The 23,678-nt window shown below is 42.2% G+C and overlaps 1 protein-coding gene across 8 annotated transcripts in view; it reads left to right on the forward strand.

Annotated features, from left to right (window-relative positions):
- GRIP1 (glutamate receptor interacting protein 1) overlaps positions 1–23,678 on the forward strand; it is a 612,763-nt gene that overhangs the window by 541,104 nt on the left and 47,981 nt on the right. For all 8 annotated transcript variants that reach the window (XM_031462799.2, XM_064491721.1, XM_064491717.1 and 5 more), the window contains 5 exons: positions 2,319–2,388; positions 4,180–4,325; positions 13,548–13,692; positions 15,792–15,931; positions 16,104–16,298. In XM_031462799.2, coding sequence (XP_031318659.1) covers positions 2,319–2,388; positions 4,180–4,325; positions 13,548–13,692; positions 15,792–15,931; positions 16,104–16,298 — 696 coding nt within the window. The remainder of the gene's footprint in view (positions 1–2,318; positions 2,389–4,179; positions 4,326–13,547; positions 13,693–15,791; positions 15,932–16,103; positions 16,299–23,678) is intronic.

Raw genomic sequence — 23,678 nt, forward strand, 5'->3', positions numbered from 1 at the left:
CACCAAGCACCCCTCCCCTCCCTGGCAAAAGCCTGGTTTTATCCTCTGGGAAGTGTGAAAGGGAGAGTCTCTAGACTGAGAGGGCATGGCTGAGTGTACCAGTCCTGCTCCGAAAGCAGAGATTCAGTGAAACACTGAATGTGGAGACTGCTGGTCTTCTCCCAGAAGCTCAAAGATGCCAGGTTGCCAGGCTTAATCCTCTCTGAGTAGGAGGAAGAATCCAGGTCATCTGACCCAAAGAAACAGCCTGGCCTGAATTATGCAGGATGATCATACTCCACAAGCCCCACTCAGGTGCACCAAGGTTTCAAACATCTTTGTAGGGCCATCTTTAATGTGAACAGACAGCTACAGAAAAAACAGGCACTTGGAAGAAAGAATCTAATGTGTGAGACTATTACCAAAAACAAAGAAGAAAAGCAGAGAAACAGCACATGCAGGAAGAAGAAAACTTTAAAAAAAAAAAAAAAAAGATCATTAACATCATTTGTATCCCTGGAGGGTGGGGTTCAGAGATGGCACTGAACACTTACACAGTAGCGTCTGGAGGGGAACAGAGAGCTCTTGATGAATCTTTCAAGCCTCAAGCATGGACTTTGGTTAAAGGAGAAAAACAAGAACGTGGTAACGTGAAATGGCCACCTGACATGTCTGTAGAACTTAAGTTTCAAACCTCTCTGCAAAGCTATGCAGGTTTATCCAAGAGGTCACAATGTTGTTTTCCTCTGTTACAAGAAAGAGATAGATTTGACATAGTTTGTTGCCTCTACTATTCTTTTGTTTCAGACCATTTCAGTGGAACATGATTTTTTTTTTAAACTAAGGGAAACATTGACTGCTCTGTGATGATTACTAAAGCTCGGGAAAATATCGTGTAAGTTCATTGGCAGATGCTAGAAAAGTTGTATTTGCCGGTCATAACAAAGTTTTTTATTTTTGTGCCCTATGCCCAGAACAATTTGCTGTTCTGAAATGTAACATGAGTAAAAAATGCTAGATGTTTGTATTTCTCTCGTGGAATTATATCAGATCATTGAGTGGAGGTTTAAATTATGAATTAATTGTAGTGAGCAGAATGTTTGGCATTATTTGCTAGAAGCTAAGAGTAATGATTGACTGAAGTCCCGTTAACATTTACTGTGGACTGACTCAGACAGTGGGTAAGATATTGGTATATGTGTTTGCTTTTTCTTTCAATGATGTGTTGAGATATTAAACCATCTGTTCTTGTGCATAAACATTTCCCTGAAATTCAGATGGGATTATAGGATATGATATGGTTCTATTATTATTATGGGGTTTTATTAAACAGTTTATAATAAAATCTTACTTTAGGGGCCTTTTAATGATCCTTAGAAGAAAATCAGTCCAGGCTTCAGGTTGGTAAAACATCTCTTGGAAGCAAACTGTTGTTTACAGATGCTGGTAATTCATTTTAATTATTGAACTTCTAAATTAAATGTAAACTTTCTCAGTCAAGATGATATTTTTGTACTTATATGGACTATAGTTCATTTTCAGGATTAATTCCAAGTAGACTCATTACTAATTGCTTTTCATTATTATTATGTCCTTATTGCCAAATGGAAATATTCCTAAGAAAAGTTATAAAGCCCCGAACTAACCACTGTGCAGGATATCTATAAATGCAATATAAGTTACATGTACGTGTATGGAATGTGAATATACATAAAAATATAAGTAAACAGCATCAGTCACATTCCTGAACATTTCAGAGCATTCTAAGTATGAATTTGTGAGTAAAATCTTAAGATTTACAGTCTGTCTAGCAGAAGATTTCCTAATGGAAAATAAAGAACAATTTTACATCAGTGATTCTCATCCACTTTCCCACCCAGTACACTTGAGTAATTTGGCAGGGTCCAATGAAGAGTGGTGTCTCCTCCCTGGTAAGGAGTGACAGAAGGGATGGGAGAAGGGGTCACATGCAGGCTCCACTAAGGGGAGCCCCCTCGTAGCTTTTAATGCTCTCCTATTGGGCTATTCACCTTCACCTCCCTCTCTTGAGAGTCACAGATTGAAACAGATTTAAACCTGCTGGACAGCTTTCCAGTTGCATTCTCCAGTTGTAAATTTAAAATAACTTTGCTTTAGCTTTCAAGTTTACAAGCACCTTAACACAAACATATCTTTATATCAAGAAAGGGTAGTGTGCACATTTTTTAATTCATTTGCTGATCATCTTTGCCGTGCATATAAACTGTACTTGCCTTAACAGTTGCTATAGAACGGGACCTGTACAGTAGTGGGTGAATCACAGATATGAAGTTGTGACTATTCTATCTTCATTATTACAGCACCATCCAGTAGGAAACCAGGAGACCCCCTTGTCATATCAGATATCAAGAAAGGCAGTGTGGCGCACAGGTGAGAATGATGGATTTTCTGGTTCATCCCAGGGCATGTCTTAATTACAGCAGAAATGACCCCTTCCACACCTAAGACGACCTTGCTAGTGGATCATGGTGTTCTCAATATTTTCCAGGCAGCCACTATTAATCGATCATATTTGACATTCCTAACATCAGTGGCCATGTAGAGCTCTCCCCCCATGTCAAATTATTTCTGCACCCAGTGCAGACAACAATCATTCGAAAAACTTTTAGAGTCTTTCGAGTCCAGCATAGCCTCTCCTTCACTGATCATCTTCCATCCTTCACTTTCCAGGTGAAAAACTAGAAGTGGTCCCAATTATGAGAGTCGCCCCACAAGGAGATACTGGTTTGTGGGAGAGCTTTGCTAGATGTCAGAATGTCCTCCCTAGTCAAGCCGGGTCCTTGAGCCTTGAACAGTGTTTATGTCTCCTATGTGGTCCATAGACCACCAAAATCAGGGAGTCTCAGACTTTCAATTTCACAGACCAAAACTATTTTTAAGCGATTGGGAATATTGATGATACTGTTAACTTTTTAAAATTTTGAATTAAGGACTTTTAAAAAATCCCACCTATTATCACAGTCTTTTCATTAAATAAATACTTTAATACTCAAAAAGAAGGAAGGACGTTGTATGAGTTTAGATACAGAGGTATTGGCTCAGATACTGTGACAAGGAGACTCATAGAGTGGATCCAACAAGACAGAAGTTTGTCTTTCGTACAGCAAATGGGAGGTGGGCGGGCTATGCAGAGCTGGAGAGGCAGCTCTGCCGTCCCCACCGGCTCTCTCCAGTCGCTGTGATTTTCTAGCCATCAGAAGGGAGTTAGGGGTGGTGCCGAGAGAATCAGGGGTGTGCATCTTTAGGGGGTGACCTAGAAGAAGGACGGGGAGAGTGGAGGCTGGGAAGCAATTAGCAATCTCTATCACAGACATAAAGCATAAAGGATGGTTCTTACCCAAAACTTAACCTTCCTTACAAATATGTGTGCATATGCATAAGAAGCACATATAAGCACATGTACATTCTTACTGTTTTTCTCATTTCATGATGAACCTTAAAAACTGTCAGTAGACCTGAAGCAGTCCACAGCCAGTATTAGACTCTCAATGGCCACTGATAACATGGTGTTTTGTTTTGCTTTGCTTTTTTTTATTGAAGTACAGTCAGTTTACAATGTTGTCTCAGTTTCTGGTGTACAGCATAATGTTTCAGTCATACGTATACATACATGTATTCCTATTCATATTGTCTTTTGTTATAGTCATGTTTATAAAGTCACCTTTTCTCCCCACAGTGAGTTTCCCAGTGCAGGTGGAAATGACAGACACACCAAGACTCAGAGACTCCCCTGCCATCCTAGCCCATCCCACCTTGACTCCCCTCACTCCCTCAACCCTCTCCTACTATCTGGGCCGCCAGGGATCAAAGGAGGTGCAACAACGTGGAGAAGCATAAGGACACCTGGTCTCTGTAAACCCAGGCCCTTTACCCGCCCTCCTAGGAACCTTAGAATTCCTGAGCGAAGCTTATATAGTTGTCCTGGTCTAATTGAAAAAAAAGCATAAGAAAAATTTTCTTAATACTCTGCACTTTAATGTCACGGCAGCCATCCAAAATCAGACTGGAAAAAAGGGATTTGTCACTAAAATACAGTTTAAAAATTTGAAGACCCTTATTTCCTCTAAAGACTGCCGTAATGCCACTTTATGCTAAGTGCCTCTTAAATGTTCTCGTGACGTGCTCATCATTAAGCGTGCATCGCTCTGCGTTTACTAACAGAACTGGGACCCTGGAACTTGGGGATAAACTACTTGCCATAGACAACATCCGACTGGACAACTGTTCCATGGAAGACGCCGTTCAGATCCTCCAGCAGTGTGAAGACCTGGTGAAGCTCAAAATCCGCAAGGATGAGGACAACTCAGGTATGGTGGCCTCCCTAGTTAAGACTGATTCCTCTAACCACCCATCTGTCACGGGAGACGTGAGATCTCGGTGTTTCACACGCAGCAGCTGGCTGGCGACATCGCTGCAGTGTTTTACGTAGTTAAGAGGGGCTTTAAAACTGCGCATCGAGAGTGTAGTATGAATTTTAAATAATGGTGCTTTTAAATGATAGAGCTTTTCATTATAGAAACATTATTACAACTGTATTGAAATAATTTTTTAAAGGTGAAACTAAATCATCACCTGATACCACCCTAATACAATGGAACTGGTCGTTTTCTGGTAGACATTTATGTTACTTAATTATGACTACAGTGCATTAACGTTGTTTACTTAGCTCAAGAAGCATGTTATCATTGTACAAGCCCTTAATATCTATGATGTTCATTTACTGACCGTAACTTACTTACCATTCTTTCATTCTTACTGAGATCACTTCCAGTCGTTTCATTACTGCACGTGACACAACTGTGGGTATTTTTATGCGTGGATATCTTCATCCAACTTTTCTTCTTTTGAATATATTTCCTTAGGAAATATTCTTAGAAGTAGAATGGCTGAGTCAAAATAAAAAGGAAATTTTTGTGGTTCCTGATGAGTCTTGTACCACGTTGCCTTCTAAAAGGGCTGTATCCATTTTCAGTGCTCCCAGTAATGTGTGAATATATGCAGGAGAGCAGTGCTTGTCAAAGTGTAGAAGGCCTCCGAATTACCTGAAGAGTTTGTTAAAACACCCTTCCTGAGCACTACCCCCAGGTGGGCCTGAGATTCTTGTTTCTAGCAAATTTAATTGTGACCCTGCCAGGGGCCAAGGCCCAACAACCTAAGTAGCCCCCCTGCAGGAGCCCTTTTATCTGATTGTGGTAAGAACCCAAGCTAACTGAAAAAAAATCCATGAATTGAAAGAGTCAACTAATGTGGGGATTTACAGGAAGTGCCATATATCAAAACATAAGCATTTCATTTCAAAGTTTGCCAATCTTATGGGTAAAGCCAACACTTTCTGCTGATCGTAGTTACAAGTCTTTTTACTTGTTTGCCTAAGCTGTACCCATAATACACAGCTTGTGATTTCCAGGATTGACTTGTGAGTTGTTTTAATGCAGTGAATTTAAAGAATTTAAAGCAATCTGAATGCTTACTCCAGTTAGATTTTCATTTCCCCAGTGTTTTCCAGTTTTTCCTCTAGGTAATTAACAGTTGATTTTTGCCTAATAATCCCCCTTATCAGATCTTTCCAAAGCACTTGATTTTGTTTTCATAGATGCATTATACTCATACTTTTATAGGTTTTGTAAGATTCATTAAATTACATAGTTACAATAACAAGTAAAACTGGCATAAACAGGCTTGGGAATAAACATAATTGACTCTAAATTTTTAAGCTTATGTCTCAATTGGTAGCAGGAACAGAGGTGCACAGGGGTCCTAGAGAGGGAAACCTGTTACTCTGGAGCATTCAAAGGCATTGGTCAGTATATTTTACAAAGAGGATGGAGAGTCACAAGTAATCCAGTAGATTGGTTAAAGGGAGATTGGTTAAGAGTGCTTCTACTGGATATCATGTCATCCCCACCAATAATGGGCTATCGTCAATATCCTGGAATCTCGTGGAATCTAATCCTCTAGATCCAGAGTTCCTGGTTGTGTCAGGCCAGGCATTCATGAGCCCTATTCAAAGTCAAAACAACTTGGTAGTTAGACCCATCAGTACAGCTGGTTTATAATGACTGTTTTAAAATATGCTTAGATTTCCACTAGTTACTGCCCTGCGCCAACATTTGCATTTCTCTCCTTACAAGCATGTTTCAATGGCACTTTCTTTGGGGGATGTATTTAAAAAGAAGGATAAAGCCTCCAGCATCAGGCTGGGTTCTGTCCTAGTGAAGAGGCAAAGCCCTGCAGAGAAATCCCTTTTGCATGATTTGCCAAGCTAAGCAGATCTCAGCTACCTTCCTTGCAGAGTGAAAAAGTCAAGCCAGAGATGAATATGCATGGTGCTCGTGGTTGGCGACGTTCCCAGGTCCAAAGCCAGGCTGTGCAGACACTAGGAGAGGTTTCAGAAACAAGAACTGAGCACTTGGAGAGCCAGCTCTTACTTTCAGTTGCTTTGTTCCTTTGGCTCATTTTTTTCCCCTTTGGATCTTCCCCCCGATAGTCCCTATGCCTAATATTATGGTAATGATCACACTTGTTAGATTTTTTTTTTTTTTTTGATTTTTAAGAGGTCCAGTTTTAAAAATCCTAAATCCTTCCATTGAAAACCAGGCACCTACCCAAAATAAGACTATAAATAGGATGGTAGAGTGTGTGCCTAGTAGGCACAAAGTCCTGGGTTCAATCCCCAGTACCTCCATTATAAATAAATAAAAACCTAATTACCTCCTCCCCACTAAAAAATAATAAATAATTTTTTTAAAAGACTGTAAATATGAGTGCAAGAGACACATTTACCCAAACCAGATTTTCTCAAGTTGGCATACTAAAATATATATTCATTCAGGCATGTTTTCATAGCAGGTTTGAAAATTATAATCTGATCATTGATTTGGAAGAATCTGAGTGTTTCTATATCCTCTTCCCCCTTGAGAAGGTAAGTATAATTTGAGTAACCGAATGCTTTTCTATTGAGCAAAGCAAAGAGGGGAAGTTACTCAAAATGTAAAACCTGGGTACAGATTAGTTCAAGGCAGACTAAGTAGTCATAAAGAACACACACTTTAAAATCAGGCCTGCGTTTAAAGTCCAGCTCTTAACACATCCGAGCTGCACGAGTTTGGGCAAATTACTTAACCTGCCTGAGATTCAGTTCCATTTTCAGTAACATGCACATAGTAATACCCACCTCAGGGAGCTGTTGGGGCTTATTGAGAGAGAGATTTACTGGCACAGTCAGTATTCAGTAACGGGGAACTGTTTTTATTATTATTGCATCCTGAAGTGCCTTTCCCCAGGTTAGTTCTGGTCCTTGGTCGAGATATCAGTGAGTGGGAAATAAGCATTAATCGTACGGCAGTCACTGATTGTGGGAGTTTGATACTGTGCTGAATCTGAAATTAAGCTGGTGGCTTGAATTGCTGCCATCCTTTGTCTCAGTACTTTAGGATGGTAGTATTCAGTACATACTCCCCACTCCCTAAAACATTGCTCATGCTAGTGTTGGACTTTTCCCTACTCCAGGAGTCTTCCAGTTCTTTCCTTAAGCGTCTGCTCCTCTCCATCCTCGGTTCACTCATCAGTTACAGAAAGTTTATAACCGTATTTGACACAACTTGGTTTCCTAAGACGGTTAATACTGCAATTGAGTTTAACAGATGTTGCTTCAAACTGTAAGCACATCGTCCAGCTGCGCTCATTTCATTGCTCTGCCTGTACTTTACGCAAGGAGACGGCAGAACCATTCTCAAACGCTGTTAAAGTCTTTGTTTTCCATGCAGTCATGCCGTCAGCGTTTATTTAGTGTCTGGAAGGTGCTCGGGACTGCGAGTTCTTAGACAAAAAGGGACACAATCTCTGCCCTTATAGGAGTTACCACCTCGTAGGAGAAACAGAAGAAAATCACTGATTAACAATATGATGCATGTTCTAGGTTATACACAAAATGTTAAGAATGTAAGGGTATCCACTGGAGCCTGGGAGCTCAAGGAAATGCTTCTAACGACCTTGGTCTTCAACGTACTTGGGAAGTGTTGTTAGAATTAACCACAGGAAGAGTGTGAGCCAAAGGGAAGTCAGAGAGTGTGGCACGTCCTGGTAGCAACACAGCTGAAGCGAAAAGTATGTATAAGGACTTGGTAGTGGGTGAGTAGATGGATGTACTGAAGCCAGATCATTATGGTCCTTCTAAACCATGTTAAGAAATTTAAACTTTACCCTAGAAGCCAATGGAGAGCCATTAAAAGACTTCAAGCAGGGGGGTGAGGCCACAGTGTTTGGTCAGTGACCATCGGTGTCCTCATCCGTCATGTCCACTTAATGCCTCCTTCACATGGCTGTTTTAAGTGTCAAAGGAGGCAATATATTTAAGCATTCAGCAATTATGTACAGCACCAAGTAAGGCGCAATGAATGCTATCAACAACCATTATTAGGAAGCCTTTAAAATTAATTTTAGCTTTATTTTTCACAATGGCCAAATCTTTTGGAGCACTTGGGATTGTAGGGATCTGCCCCCCACCCCAAATTCAAATTCATGTTCCCACAGGAACATAAACCAAGTAGCGCCAAATGGTGCTTGTCTGGGTCCAAGCCTCCAGAACAGTTGCTGCTCGCTAATCCCCAGGTCCCCAAAGATGCAAATAACCCCTTTGAAATAAGATCTATAGTTTTGCCTTGACTGCATCTAGATCCAATGCAGATGAAGAGGGGGGAGTTTGGAGATCTGAGAAGGAGCCTTGAAGCAAAACAGTAGAGAATTTGGGAGAATTGTGGGGAGAAAAGAGATGGAGGCTTCCAAGTCTGTCCCAGATAATTCCTAAGGGCCTGCTTTGTATCACTGCCTTTGTGCCAGTCAACTACACAGCTGCTAATGATTTCTCTCTTGCTTCAGAGCCCCTCACTTCTAATACATAGCATGTCTGCAGAGACTATAAATTCAGTATTTTCCCTTCATGGGCTCTAATCTGCATAGAGAAACATTTCTAGGCTGCAGCTTGTCCCATCCAAAGCAAATTACCTTTTCACATTTCCAAACAGAGTTTTAGCCTTAGTACCAGTTAAATCTGCCCTCCAAAGATTTGGGCTTTCATATTTTCTTTCAGTTCATCAGTGTTAAGCCAGCTAATTTGCAGCTGCTTTTTTTCCCCCTCAAATCTAGATTGAAGTGGCAGCAATGCCTCATCACAAGCAACCAAGAGCCATCCTGGCTGTGCTGGGAGTGGTGACGGGTTGTTTTGGCAAGAGCATGGCTGCAAGAACCTATGATATGAAATTTTTTCCAAAAAAGTACTCTTCCCTTCTAAAGTGGTAATGACTTTTAAATTCAAGTCAGCCTCACAGTCACCCAGAGAGCCAGTTAAAACCCAGGTGACTGGACTCCCCCCCCCCCCCAAGTTTCAGATTCCTACAGGTCTGGGATGGAGCGGAGGACTAGTCTTTCCAACAAGTTCTCAGATAAGGCTGAAATTGCTGGTCCTAAGACTACCTTTGGGAAAGCACTGTCATGAGGCAGCCTGACTTGGAGATGTATAAATGATCACTTACCTAAGGAAATGCAAATTCTACTCTTACATTCTCAGCAACGCCTTGGAACATTATCTTGAGATGGCCAGGTAGAATGACCTCACAACAGTGAGGAAGCTGTAGAGGGTGTCGTTCTAAACAGTTTATCTTCTCAGGTCTGTCCACCTCCAAGAATTGGTGCCATCCTCTGCGAAATGAGTTCCATCACTTTTAGTTGAAGTGAACTTTGCTTGACCTGTACATTTATGCATGCCAAAGGCTCTCTCCCAAATCCAAGCCTCCGATTTGGCCACAGAAGCAGCTGCCGTTGCGGATTCAAGCCAGATAGCATCCATTTTGTTAAACAGGCGGCACTCAAGGAGCCTGAAAATAGCGTTGCAGATAAGTGATGCTGCAATTTTGCATCTGTTCCGTGGTCCCATTAATTTTCTTAACTAGAGCTGAGCAGAACAAACAAGTCGGCTGGCCCCCTTTCCTGTCTTCCACTAATAGTGGTAAACCTTCTGTTGTAATATACAAGCTGTTCATAATATCATTAACATCTGTTGAGGCTCACTTTGAAACTTACTGGTGATCCTGCATTTTTCCTTCTCAGAAAGTTTCCGTGCTGATTCGACACTCCAGTTGCTCCTTTCTGAGCTGGAGCAGCCTCAAGGAGAGAGCATCTTGGAGTGCTTCCACCTCCAAAATGGTCTGAGCATAAATGGCAGTTAGCACTTTCCTCCTAAGCTTCAGGGCCTTACAGCTGCCAGCTGGGCCGACGCCTGAGAAGGCAGATGGATTTGGAAGTGCAGCCTGAAGCTGGCTCAGACCCTCCTGGGGCGATGGAGGGAGCATGTGCTAGATTCGTGGTCGCCACTGTGACAGCCCAGGCTTTAATCTTGCTCTTTAAATGATCTTGATTGGGTTTGCGTCCACCTTGGAGAAGGAAACTAGACCTTGGAGTAGCTGGGAGGAGGGTGACCCACAAAGCGGGGAACCACTGACTGCAGTGCTAACAGTCGTTTGTCCTTTTGCTCATTTGGGCATTTCCTGGAGTCTCCTTGGCGTCAGGCATAGTTTTAGACTCTGGGGATGTGAAGATAAAAAATCTGTTTCCAAGGCAATCCTATTCTAATGAAGGAGACACAGAAAGATCATCAAAACATGGAGTGAAAAATATATACTAGGACATGCATTCCTGACAGGGGCAAAAACTGGTTCTCAGGAAGCAAAGAATCTTAAATATTATGTTATTATGGTTTGTGACCCTCCAAAGCTCAGCTCTCCCTGACCAAATCCTTCATTTTTAATTTGTCTTGTTAGGGAGAATTTAAATTTAACTTAATTTTTCTCCTCGGCGGGAAGACAGGAGGCAACAATTTTAAAAAAAGAAGTTGAGAAACACTTGAAGATACACAGGAACTGCAGGATCTCATAGGAAAGGTCTCTAGTCACATCTGAGGAGCCAGGAAGGCTTCCTGAAAGATAAGACATCTGAGCCAAGTTTTAAAGTGAGAATAGAAATTCCCCAGGGGAAGAAAGGTGTTTGTGCCCAGGGAGTAAGATGCAGAAGGTTAAAGATGTTAGAGAAGTGCTTTTGAAGGAACCATGGGTGGTTCAGTGGGGAGAGAGATTGGGAGATTGGATTGGGATGGGAAAGGATGGTGGAGCCTCTGGGGACGTAGAGGCTCCAGCCTAGTTCCTGCCAAGGGGTTGCATTTTATCCTTCAGGAATTGGGGAAGTGATGAAAAGCCTCAAGTAAGAAAGTAACACGTTCAGATGTATGCTTTAAAAATATTCTGGGAAGAAAAGAGAAAGTGTTAAGTGTTGACAGGACTGGGGGAGAGGGACAAAGGCTGGGTGCCCCGTAGGAAAACAATTTAGGAAGAAACCGTTGCTGTGAAAAACCAGGCAGAGCGGAGTTGGGGCCTCCTCAGGAGCAGCGGCAGTGGGATGCTCTGGGAACTTGCCCGTGGGCAGATGGGTCAGAGGGTCTGGGTGAGACAGTGGACGGCCAGCCACCACCACCATCATCTGTGAGAGTGAAGAAGCCGGACTACTTAAATATCTGTTTACTCAAGACATCTGTATGGGGTATCTAAGGGAATTAATATATTTTTTTAAAGAATTACTGTGAAAATATATTTTAAAATAGAGGGAGAAGGTATAGTGAATCATCATACATCACCTAGCATCAGTCTTGCTTCAGCTCCACTCCCTCACCTACACACTGACTTATTTTGAAGAAATTCCAAATATCACATCATTCCATCTTGCAAATACTACTAACATATTCTAAATAATACTCTTATAAAAGACTTCTAAAATGCATAACTAAATATCATCACAATTTATTTTTGTGTATGGAGTGAGGGAGTGTTCTAACTTCACTGATGTACATGCCGCCGTCCAGCTTTCCCAGCACCACTTGTCAAAGAGACTGTCTTTTCTCCATTGTGTATTCTTACTTCCTTAGTCAAAGCTTAATTGACCAAAAGTCTGTGGGTTTATTTCTGGGCTCTCTGTTCTGTTCCATTGGTCCATATGTCTGTTTTTGTACCAGTACCAGGTTGTTTTGATCACTGTGGCTCTGTAGTATTGTCTGAAGTCTGGGAGGTTTATTCCTCCAGCTTCATTCTCTTTCTTCAGTAATGCCTTGGCAATTCTGGGTCTTTTGTGATTCCATTTAAATTTTAGGATTATTTGTTCTGGTTCTGTGAAAAATGTATGTATGGAGCTTCTTAAGAGTAGCTAGAGCCTTGAGGAAGTGGAGGCAATGGGTACATTCCAGAGCTCCCAATCCACTGCCAGAAGGGAAGTAAGTGCTGGCAGGAGGGTACGCACCGCTTCCCACATTCCTCCGTAGACCTTTCATTTTATATTCGTTATAATTCTTCACTGCACACCCAAAGATAATTGAATTGTTAATTCAAGCTTTTCCATTCCTCCTTATTTTAGGGTCTTATATCATAAATGAACAGCTGCTCATGGCAGAAATGGGACTGTGTTAATGCTTCACTAGGATACTGCCTAACTATAAAAACTGACTATTTTGTTTTAAGTATCTACCGAACCATTTCATTGTATCTTTAGGAACAATAAATGAAACAGCTCCTTAGCCATTCACAGCTCCCAGACCTGAGGAATAAAACAAGAAATGCTCAAGAACTCTAAGTATGTCATAAGCAAACAAAATCCTTGGAATTCTGAGACTTCCTATTTGCAACCTTGACACAGTCAAAACACCCAACCATGTTGAAGGTGTCCCATGACATCTTTCCAGTCACTGCTTTAGGCAGACTACACTTAGAGGTGTTTTCCTTCATTCTTACATTAAATAGTGAAAATTAGTTCATGACAGTGCGACAGCCTGATCTGTGCTAGTAAAACATGATTTACACGGCTCCTCATCTCAAGAACAGAGGGGAGGCAATCCTTCAGCGCTCTATTTTAACATCCATGTGTTTGTGAATCAGATTCACTTGGTGAGACACAATCGGTGGAGTGATAGGTAAGGGGTTCTAGATTTCCGAGCCAACCTCTCTAAGCCCCACTTAACCATGGATATATTAAAGTTCACTCCAACCATGAGTAAAGTCAACTCTTCTACACTGGAAGTGAGCTTGCTTGTAAAGCCTGCAAATAGGAGTTGTGTGGCCCGATCTGACTCTCTCCACCAGTATTGCCTTCTCCGCCATGTGTTCAGTCCCCAGATATTTGTGGCACACCCACAAATGCTAGGCAAGCCCTGTTGGGCAGGGACATCGTCTTAAAGGGCCTGCAGTGCCGGCTGAGTGGCCCACTCACAGCTTTAAGTCATCAGGCAGAGACGCCCTTCCCTGACACTGGTGACAGCTACCTCCCTACATCAGACTGTCGTATCCTACGAAGGAAGTGCTGCTTCCCCAAATAGTTCTTTTCTGAGACATAATGCTTTGACGATATTCTGAATTTCTTATTTTATGTATGAATATGCGTGTCTTATTACTCTGCATCTTCCGAAGAAACCGATTATGACTCGTTGGCATCTATTGCAGATGAGCAAGAAAGTTCCGGAGCAATTATTTACACCGTGGAGCTTAAGCGCTATGGGGGGCCCCTTGGCATCACGATTTCAGGAACTGAAGAGCCGTTTGATCCGATAATCATTTCAAGCCTCACTAAAGGGGGATTAGCTGAAAGGTAACATTCGAAGGAACTGCTGCAGTTACCTGTGTCTGAGATGGGTTTCCGTCCTCACAGCCACATACAAACATGCTCCCCTCTTCTGTGTGCACAAAGGATTGATTTTAGAGCTTGAGAACTCTCGGGCAGAGTTCCGACTTGATTTTGAAGGGCATCTTACAGGAAGCAGAAATCTTCATAGGCTTAGCGTGGATATCAGTCTCCAGAAAGGTATAAACCGACCGCAGTCAACTAGAGGCAGATTGATACTGTGTCCATTTTGAGAGGAGGAGACTAAAGTTCAGGGAGGTTAAAAGGCTTGTCCAATTCAATTCAGCCAGCATTTGCTGAGCCTGTTAACTGACAGGGACTGGGCCTAGCTGCCACGTTTTCGGGAGAGGGTGACAGAAGCTTCGTCCCCAGAGATGTCAGGAAACAGTGTAGTGACTTAATCATATCCTGTAATTTGAAAGGCCCATGTGTCCCTTTGGCAGTTTGTTTCCATTTGCATGCACCCCCCACTGCCACTCCCCCACCCCATTACTCTGTATTTCTTTCCAAGACACGTGGTAGGACATATTCCAAACCCCATGACCAGATCTGTCTGCCAGTAACCTAGCTCAGGCGTGCACTCTCCGTGTTCATGCTGACACTTGAAGACAGCGGCTTATGAAGTAGAGACGCAGCATCGCAGAATTTTGGAGCTGCAAAGTACCTTAGAAATCAGCAGATCCGGCATCTTCATCTGTCAGATGAGGGCTCTGAGGTAGCTCCAAAAGGGCTGCCCTACTGGAATAGCAGATTCTGATATTAGCAGAGACACCTGTGATATGGTATTCCTCGGGGGGTCCTCCTGCCCCAGGTTTCTCTGTCAGAGAGACAGCTCTAGGCAGCTCTGTCAGAGAGACAGCGAGGGAGAGATGAATATTGAGCTGACTCAGCAGGCCAGTGGTTCTAGAGCTCACAACATGGACTTTTGATAAACCAGAGTCTCTTTATGAAAGAATGAATCAATCTCTTTCTTTTAGGGGGAAAAAAAATCCCTTGAGAGTAGGTGCGTTGGTCGACCTGTTAGGCCAGCCCCTCATAATCTGTGTGACCCGGTGTCACCTCTGTTGCCCTGGTGGCTGCTGCCCAGGAGCAAGCAAGCTGTGGTCCCGCCACCCAGTCACAAGAGCCTGTGAGGTGGGCTTCCTTCACTCCGGGTGTCTAAAAAGAGCCAGGACAACGGAGGCCAGCACGTGGGATTCCCACACTCTGTCCCTCAACCCCGGGTGGAGAGATCTGAGTTTTTAAACCGTTCCTGAGTTTGACTGCTGTGAATGTATCCCTTCCCCTACCCAGTGCTTCCAAACAAAGATGGTTAACATCGGAATTATAAATCCCAACCTGCTGGTTCAGAATTAAGAGAGGATGGGAAGAGAAAGGAGAAGATCAAAGGCTTATTAGTGTATTGATTAATAATTTTCCTTTTCCGTGTTTCAAGCAGTGTATTAGGCCCTTTAGAAGTGTTTTCCTGTTTGGTCTTCAGAGCTTCCCGTGAAATAACTATCCCCACTGTAGTGCTGAGGAAACTGACTCCTAGAGAGGTGAAAAGAAGCTGCCCAGGTCACAGCCCTGATGGGTGGCAGAGCTGGACTCAGATTCCTGAGTTCAATCCTTGGAATCGCCACCAGGGGGAGCCCTGCCACACAGTGTCCTGGGTCTGAGCCTCACTTCTGATAAACTGGGATGCCAATTGTGTTCAGTGTCTTAAATCTGTAGGAAGAAGCACTGCTCCACAGTAAACATCACTACGTTTATTGTCCAACATTGTTCATTCCCTTAGGATTTTTAAGAGGGATATCAAATGACTCAGCTTTCTTGGAATTTAAAAAGCAAACAAGTCCATTTTAAATACTAATTAAAACAATTTTTCTGATTTTATTGGAAACTAAAAAGTAATTCACAACAGATACAGTTATCTTATAACATTGCCCAGGAGAAAGCAAGGTGTGGCTTCTAGAGACCCTTGCCAGATCTTTATTATTATGAACATACAGTATATGTCAGAGAACTTATATTCAGTAGCGTTCAGGGATTCTGTCTACCTTTCTTGTTATTGTTTGGTGTTTCAGAACTGGCGCGATCCACATAGGAGACCGAATCTTAGCCATCAACAGCAGCAGCTTAAAAGGGAAGCCTCTGAGTGAAGCCATCCATTTGTTACAGATGGCAGGAGAGACTGTCACCTTGAAAATTAAGAAGCAGACAGATGGTGAGTGGGGCGAGAGCCACAATTAAGGATTTCCAGTGCATTTCTTGCCCTAAAAAATGAGCAACTGTCTACGTGTGTATTTCTAGGAAAATGACTCTCCAGCCAGGGAGGGTTGGAGTATCTTTCTCTTTCAACTTACTCTGACACTTAAGCTCCTTTCCTGTCTTTAAAGCCCAGCCAGCATCGAGTCCCAAGAAATTCCCCGTTCCCAGCCACGTGAGTGACCTGGGAGATGTGGAGGAGGACTCCTCTCCCGCCCAGAAGCCAGGGAAACTCACCGACACCTACCCCTCCACTGTGCCCAGTGTGGACAGTGCGGTGGACTCGTGGGATGGCTCTGGAATCGAGGCCAGCTATGGGAGTCAAGGTATGTCCTAGCCTTGAGGAAGATGAAATTTGTCATTGGTAAAGCTCACGTTTCTCAAAGATCCACCTTCTCCTCCCTGAGAATATCTTTATTTCACTTGTGTCTGCGTCAGTACGACCCTATGGAGCACATGGAATGTGGTGGCTTTGCACTCTCTCCTGCTTAATGCTGATAGGTCGTGAATGTTCATCAGACACTAGCAGGCCCCATTAGACCCAGTGCTGTCCACGTGTTCAAGCCAGATCTTATCTTTTAAACATAGATGAATATGAGGCAAACCGTTTAATAAAGTGGTTCGCTGAAGACCAGCACCATGGTCTTACATTTTTAGCAAGCTTTCTGCAAAGTTGGACTGAGGAGTGCTGGAAGTGTATAGAGAAATTAGCAATGACTTGTGACCCCATTTATTCCTGCCTCTTGCTAACTGGTAACTGAAACTTGGAGGGCATTCCCCCAATACCCATCGTTAGAGAGTTGTAATCACAATATATATAAGAAGATATTAAAAAGTATTAAAAGTATATGGTAGATTTTTCTTCACAGACATCATCTTCATGTGATGAAGTATAACCTATATTAAAAGTTAAACCTCGATTTGATTTCACAGTAATCTTTTGATGTTCTGGCTACCTAGTCTTTGTTGCAAAAATGCCCACATATCCTGGCTCCTCCCTTACCTCTTTGGAGCAGTCCCTTGGAATTCTCTGAGAGGCTATCTCCTGGGCTTAAAGTCCTCAGAAAGTCCGCCAAATAAGACATAATTCTCAAAAAAAAAAAAAAAAAAGAGTTAAATCTCACTAACAGAATATAAACACACAAAAAGTACTAGACTGATGACAGAGTATAAACGAAATGCTTCTTTTAAACATCTGTTTCCTTCCCAGTGATACATAGCATCAAAAGACAAGTGTGTCAGAATGTCTCTGTATTTCTCCTTATCTGAGCCTTACTGTCTCTCTGATGCTTTGTATACATTGCAGCCTCCGAATCCCTTTTCTGCTGCCAGTTTAAGTCAGAGAATAAAATAGACAGTTTGGAGAACACGTGTTTGGGTGTGAGGGTTGCTTTGTCACTTAACCACTTTTGAGGAGGGTCTGTATCCAGTTTGCTGTCTCCCTGCTTCTCCTAGTTTTCTTCTGTCGGCCCCTGCCTCCATCACTTTCTGTTAAATCCCACAAAGGGCAGAGAAAAATGAAAAGAAATGTTATTTCAAAGTTATCAAGTCATTACTTGTTAGAGATGATATTGGAGTTAAGTGGAGAAAATATTTTCAACAGCCGAAACAGAATTGGGACTTTCATTTATCTGGCAAGTAAAACTTCCAAACCGTGATAGCTTGTAACAAGTTAGTTATGCCACCAAATAACAGATATGATTATCCCCAGAGAGTTGGTGCGCCCCCCCAAGAGGACACTGTGGACAAAGGGCACAAGTCAGGTTCTATCAGAGTAAATGCCGAGGTTTATTTACTCATGTGTGTGTGTGTTTGTGGTGTTTCTGTTAATGTGGAGACTCTTTGGTGACACAGATTTTTGTGAGCTCGCTGTTGGTTATAACGAGTTCTGCCCCTCTGGTGACGGGTGCAGACTTGGCTGTTCTGTCCCTTTCCTCAGTAAGATCAGGCCCCTGATTAGCGTACTGAATATCAGGCCTTTCTCTCATTAGTAAAAGATGAAGGACCATTTGTTATTCATGAAGGATTTTGAAAAATTTGAAATCCTAGACAGGACATAATAGTCATAATAGTAATAAATTTGGCATTTATAAATTAAAAATCGGTACGAGTTTGAAAAGAGAGAAGAAATAAATAGAGAAAATGGCCACTGGGATGGATGGAGTTGACATCCTCCAAGGTGGTGAGAAATTAGTAATAGTACCTCGTGTTTGCAAAACACTTCAGCGTTTACAAAGCACTTTCACATAAGTAATCTCAAGTGATTCTCGTAAGGAACACAGAAGTCAAAATCACAGGATTTTGGTGTTGGAAGAGAATTTGAAGTCAGCTAGTCTGATGTCTGGCAGTCTGTCCAGCCGTCACACTGCACGGGCTGGAGCGCCCGCAGCGACCAGCTCCTCCCAGCTGCCAAGGCTCCCGTCTCCCCGTGCAGAGCTCTGACGGCTCGGAGTTCTGACTTGTACTGAACGGAAATCTGTCAGCCTGTAGCTTCTGCCTTTTATTCCTAATTCTACCCTCAAGGTCATTCAGAACTAGACTAAAGCCTCCTCCACTTGACAGCCCTTCAGATACTCAAAGACAGCTCTCATGCCTCCTTTGGGTCTCTCCTTCTCAAAGCAAAATAGCCTGAGTTCCTTTCACTGTTCCTCACGTAACTTACTTTTGAGTAGCTTTCCATCCTGGGAGCCTCTCTTCTGCATATGTTCAAGTTTAACTCTCTCCTTAGGAAATTGTAGCAGTCAGAAAGGAAAGCCATACCACAGTCTGGCAGCCCAGAGCACCTCAGGCCTGTCACCTGCACCACTGAAGACGAAAGAACCCATCAGTGCAGCCCAGCTTGACGTGAGCACTTCGGTGGTCACAGCCTATCTGTCGCTCATCTTGAGCTTATTATTCTCCAAGACCTCGGTCTGTGTATCCCCCCTTTACTTGTGGTATTGGGTTAAACCAGATCTCTCCAGGTAGTGCTTGTGAAGTTGACTTTTGAAAAGCAAAACATAGAACCATACTTTTTTTTTCTATTATGTATCGTGTTGTGAGATGTAGATTGCCTCTCCATCTCGTCCCCGCAGCCTCTCAGCAGACTGTCTACCATATCTCAGGGAGACTTTTACCTTTAAGTCTAGAATAGTTGCCCCCTTGCCAGTAGGATGTTGTACCTCCATCGTGCACATCTTCTTCCTTGGGCCAGGAATTAATGTCTCTGCAGCCACATTCCTTATTGCTCGCTGCTTCTATAGTTCAGAATGTCAGGCTTGGCCCATTCATTCATTCAGCAAATAGGCATTGCCTGCCTGGCACACTCTAGGGCCAGTGTATGGTGGGTATACAATGTTGGACAAAAGAGACATGGTCCTTTTTCTTGTGGTGGAGGTTACCCAGCTGAAGGGCCAGACAATTACCAAGTACCAACAGTGTGAAGTGTTACTTAGTTAATGGAAAGGGAAAAGGGTTGGAGTCGTCAAAGCTGGCAGAGAAAGGACGCTATTTAAAGAAGTCTCACAGTGGGATGACTCTCTGCTCTCTTGTGCAGCGCGAGGTTGCAAACTTTGTCTAGTCTGCCTCTAGGTTAGTTTCTTCTACTTCCCTTTTTCTTTTCTTTCTTTTTCTTTAACGTTTTTTATAGAGTTATAGTCATTTTACAATGTTGTGTCAAATTCCAGTGTAGAGCACAATTTTTCAGTTATACATGAACATACATATATTCATTGTCACATTTTTTTTCTGTGAGCCACCACAAGATCTTGTGTATATTTCCCTGTTTCTCCCCTTTTTCTTGAGCCTTACATCCATGCCCTTCTGCCTTATCAAGATCTTGTGCTTTTGGCCCCCTTGTCTTATTTATTCACTCCTTCAAACTCTGAGAAAACCCTGTAATTACCTTCCTTCGCGTTTGCAAAGATCAGTCAATACAAGGGGAGACTGACACGTTGGTGCTACCTGGACTCTGTCGTACTCATGGACGGGGAGGCTCTTGTGATGTCTGCAATTTCTGACTCAAGTGACGTAGTCTTATGCCATCATATGTCATCTTTAGATATTTCTTTCTTTTCAATTCATTTTCTAGCTTTATTGAGTAATAATTGACAGATAAAATTGTATGTATTTGGAGTGTACAATGTGATGATTTGCTACATACATACAGTGTGAAATGATTACCACCAAGTTGATCACCACATCCATCCCCTCACATAGTTACCATTTGTGTGTGCCTGTGGCGAGAAGGCTTGAGGGCTGCTTTCTTAGCATCACATAGCCAGTACAGTACTAGTAACTGTAGTTGCCAGGATGTACATTAGACCTCCAGAACTTTTTTATCTTATAAATGAAAGTTTGTACCTTTAGACCCACATCTCTCCATTTCTCCCACTTCCCAGCCCCTGGCAACCACATTCTACTCTGTTTCTATGAGTTTGACTTTATTTTTAGGTTCCACAGGTAAGTGAGCTCATACAGTATCTGTCTTTTTCTCTCTGGCTTATTTCATTTAGCATAATTTCCTCCAGGTTCATTCATGTTGTTGCAAATGGCAGGATTTCCTTCTTTTTTATGGCTGAAGAGTCTCCCTTGTGTGTGTGTGTGCGCGCGTGTGTCTACCCCACACTTCTTTATCTGTTTATCCATTGGCAGACACTTAGGTTGTTTCCATATCTTGGCTATTGTGAATAATGATGCAACGACATAGGAGTTAAGCCTTCTCTTTGAGATACAGATTTTACTTCCTTCTGATATATACCTGGAAGTGGGATTGCTGGGTCCTTTTTGAGGTCTTTTGATCATCTGTATTCTCTCAGGAAAAAGAAAAACCCTCCATTTCATCCAGATTTTCAAATGTATTTGTGTACAATTACATAATCTTCTGTTTGATTCCTTTAATGTTCTTGGTTTCCGTAATTACATCCCCAATACTGTTTAGTATTTGGTGTATTTATCCTTTAATTCTTTTTTCCCATGATTACATTGGTAGTGGTTTATTTTTACATTTTTTTTTCCAAAGAACTGACTTGGATTTAGTTATTCGTTCCACTCTGATTTTTGAAAATAAATTTTTGTTTTTAGCTTGATTAACTTTATTCTGTTTTTCTTAGGTTTTGTTCTGTTTATGACTTTAATTGAATGCATAATTTAATTGAATGTATAATTTATTTCCATGTTTCCTTGTAGTTTTCATAAAAGATGGGGTGATTGATCAAAAAGACACCAGTATGTACAGTCAGAGAGTCTAACTTTCCTTTAATGTCGTTAGAGAGAACAACACAGTGCGTCCCAGAGCAGGAGACTCAGCTGTACTCTCTCCCGTGGGGGTACGGGGGGGCGGGAGCTTCTCTTTCATTTCTTTGCTGATCTCTGCAGGCTTGTGTTTCATCTCCTTCTATGATCTTGCCTTGCCCAACTTTCCTTGAGCGCTTATATCTCTGTTTGATCTCTTGTTTTATAGAGATGGTGGTTTCAATGTGTACTCTTTAATCCTGTGATGATATACTTGGTCAGATTTATCCTTTGCTCCATGGCAGTCTTTTTCTCAAGAGTGACCTTCATCTGCTATTGCTTTGTTTTTCTGTTCCTTCCCTCCTTTTTTTTTTTTTACTAACTTGGTATATATCTTATGCCAGTCCCTTTGAAATTAAGTTAAATTTCTCTTTAAGTGAGATGACTTCTTCCTGAATTGGAAGTGTGCAACATTTACCCCCCACCCCCACCCCGTTCACAGTACTCGTGATGAGTGCATTCTTCTGCAGCCAGCAGAGGTCAGCAGAGGTCGGCTGCTAACAGTGCTGAATTCAGCTCTGCCAGCCTGTCCGCGGATAGATGGCATCGAGCAGTCTGTGGCACCTCTGGAGGTGTCTTTAAGCCCACCTCCCTGGCTTTTCCCTGGCGCCAAATTGCGTCTAGGGCACTTCCTGCCGCCAATCAATACAGTCCATCTAGTGTTTCAAGCAAAGCATGAGTGTCCTGCCTTGTGCCATGACCCCTGCTTTGGATGGAGGACCGGGCGCTCTCCCAAATCTCTGCCTATAGGTGTCTCCTCTTGGCTTCTTACTACCAGCCCCCACACCCCGTTTGACTTTTCGCAGAATTTGGTAACGTCCCCCACATACTATGGTTCCAGATTCGAGTTTTGCCGAAGACGGAATTTACATTCTGTTACTTGTCATCCCTTTTTGTTTCGGGGTGATTTCTAAGAGAAGATAGAACTCTCTTTGCTTGGCCATTTTAAAACCACAGTCTCATCTAAACACATCGAATGTTTCTTGGCAAGACCAATTACAAATAGTTACATAAATGTATGATTTGATTTTCTTATTCTTAACAAAACTGGGTCCTTAAGAAATAAACTTGGCAGGAAATTATCTGGCTCACTCTCCTATGCTAAAATTGGCTTCCAAAAATGAAACTAAGTAATGGCAGGAGCTACAATCCCACAATTTTAGAGTTGAAGGTTGAATTTCAAAACCATTCTCTGACTTTAAACTTTATGAATATGAACCAGCATTGCTTAGTTCACTTTTGTAAATTAAAAGTGAATGTGAATTAAGAGCTCAAATGGAAGATACTTATCTGCACAATATTGTGGTACTAAAAACAAAATACGAAAATACTGGAGTATCAGAATGTTACAAATATCTGAGGTGTAGTTACCCAAAAATAAAAATTACTATGCCAAGATTCCATCAACTTTCAGAAGTACTTTCAGAATCAACCTTCTGGCAGTTGATTTTTCTGACACCTGGGCTGCCTCATATACTTTATTCTTTCCATGGCTTTTAAGTTTGATTCCTGGTATGAAGGGGTATTCCTCAGGGCCTGTTAGCATCTCAGCTATGTCAACCAGCTTGCCTTTACCCAAACCTCGTTTCCCTCAGATATTCCCTACTTAAAATTATGCCATCATCATCCACCTACGTTAGTTAGGGGCTAAATTCACCTACAGATAAAAGAAAATACAAAAGATGGTGTTTAAACAAGATGGAAGGTATTTTGCTCCCACTGTAGGAAAGGGCTGGAGGAGGCAGGTGGCCGCACAGTGTTACCAGGACCCTGGCATCTTCCTGCTTTCTACCAGCCCAACATCTTACGTCTCTCCATTCACTGCCATTGCCTTTTTTAGAAATCCTTCTCAGGCCTGAGGTATTTAGTTCCTCGCTTATCTTACTTTGTCTTACCATTCCACGTTACTGTCAGTGAGCTTTAGAAAAACTAAAGCAATGCCACTAACAACAACAACAAAAAAAACTTTTGATGGTTCTCTGTTGCTGTAGGATAAAGTCAAAGGGCCTCAGTTTAAAACACAGAGTTCTTTGTAATCTAGTCACCAGCTACTTTATTGATCTCATGTCCTGACACTTCTTTGCAGTACCTTTTACTCCACACCCTGAACGTCTCACTCTTCTCTAAGCAAGCTTTCGTCTTTGGTACCAATAGCGCTAGGTCTTTTGATGATAATAAGTCCCTTCCTTTATCAATTCTAAATCAGTTGAGAAATCGAAATTGGGGTCAGCAATAAATTAAAATATCAACGTTTTGTATGTTTTTTGGCAGACCAGTGAGGGTTGTTAGAAAAGCTGGATTAAATTCACAGCCAGAATCAGGATTGTCATTTCTCTACTCCAACCCAAGTCTGATGCTGGGACTTAAATGAGGAGGAAGTCAGATCTACAAAGCAAACTGTAACCCCAGCAAATCAGTTGGATTTGACTTAGCTG

This window comes from Camelus dromedarius, chromosome 11 (genome assembly GCF_036321535.1).
Source record: "Camelus dromedarius isolate mCamDro1 chromosome 11, mCamDro1.pat, whole genome shotgun sequence".
NCBI classification, from domain to species: domain Eukaryota; kingdom Metazoa; phylum Chordata; class Mammalia; order Artiodactyla; family Camelidae; genus Camelus; species Camelus dromedarius.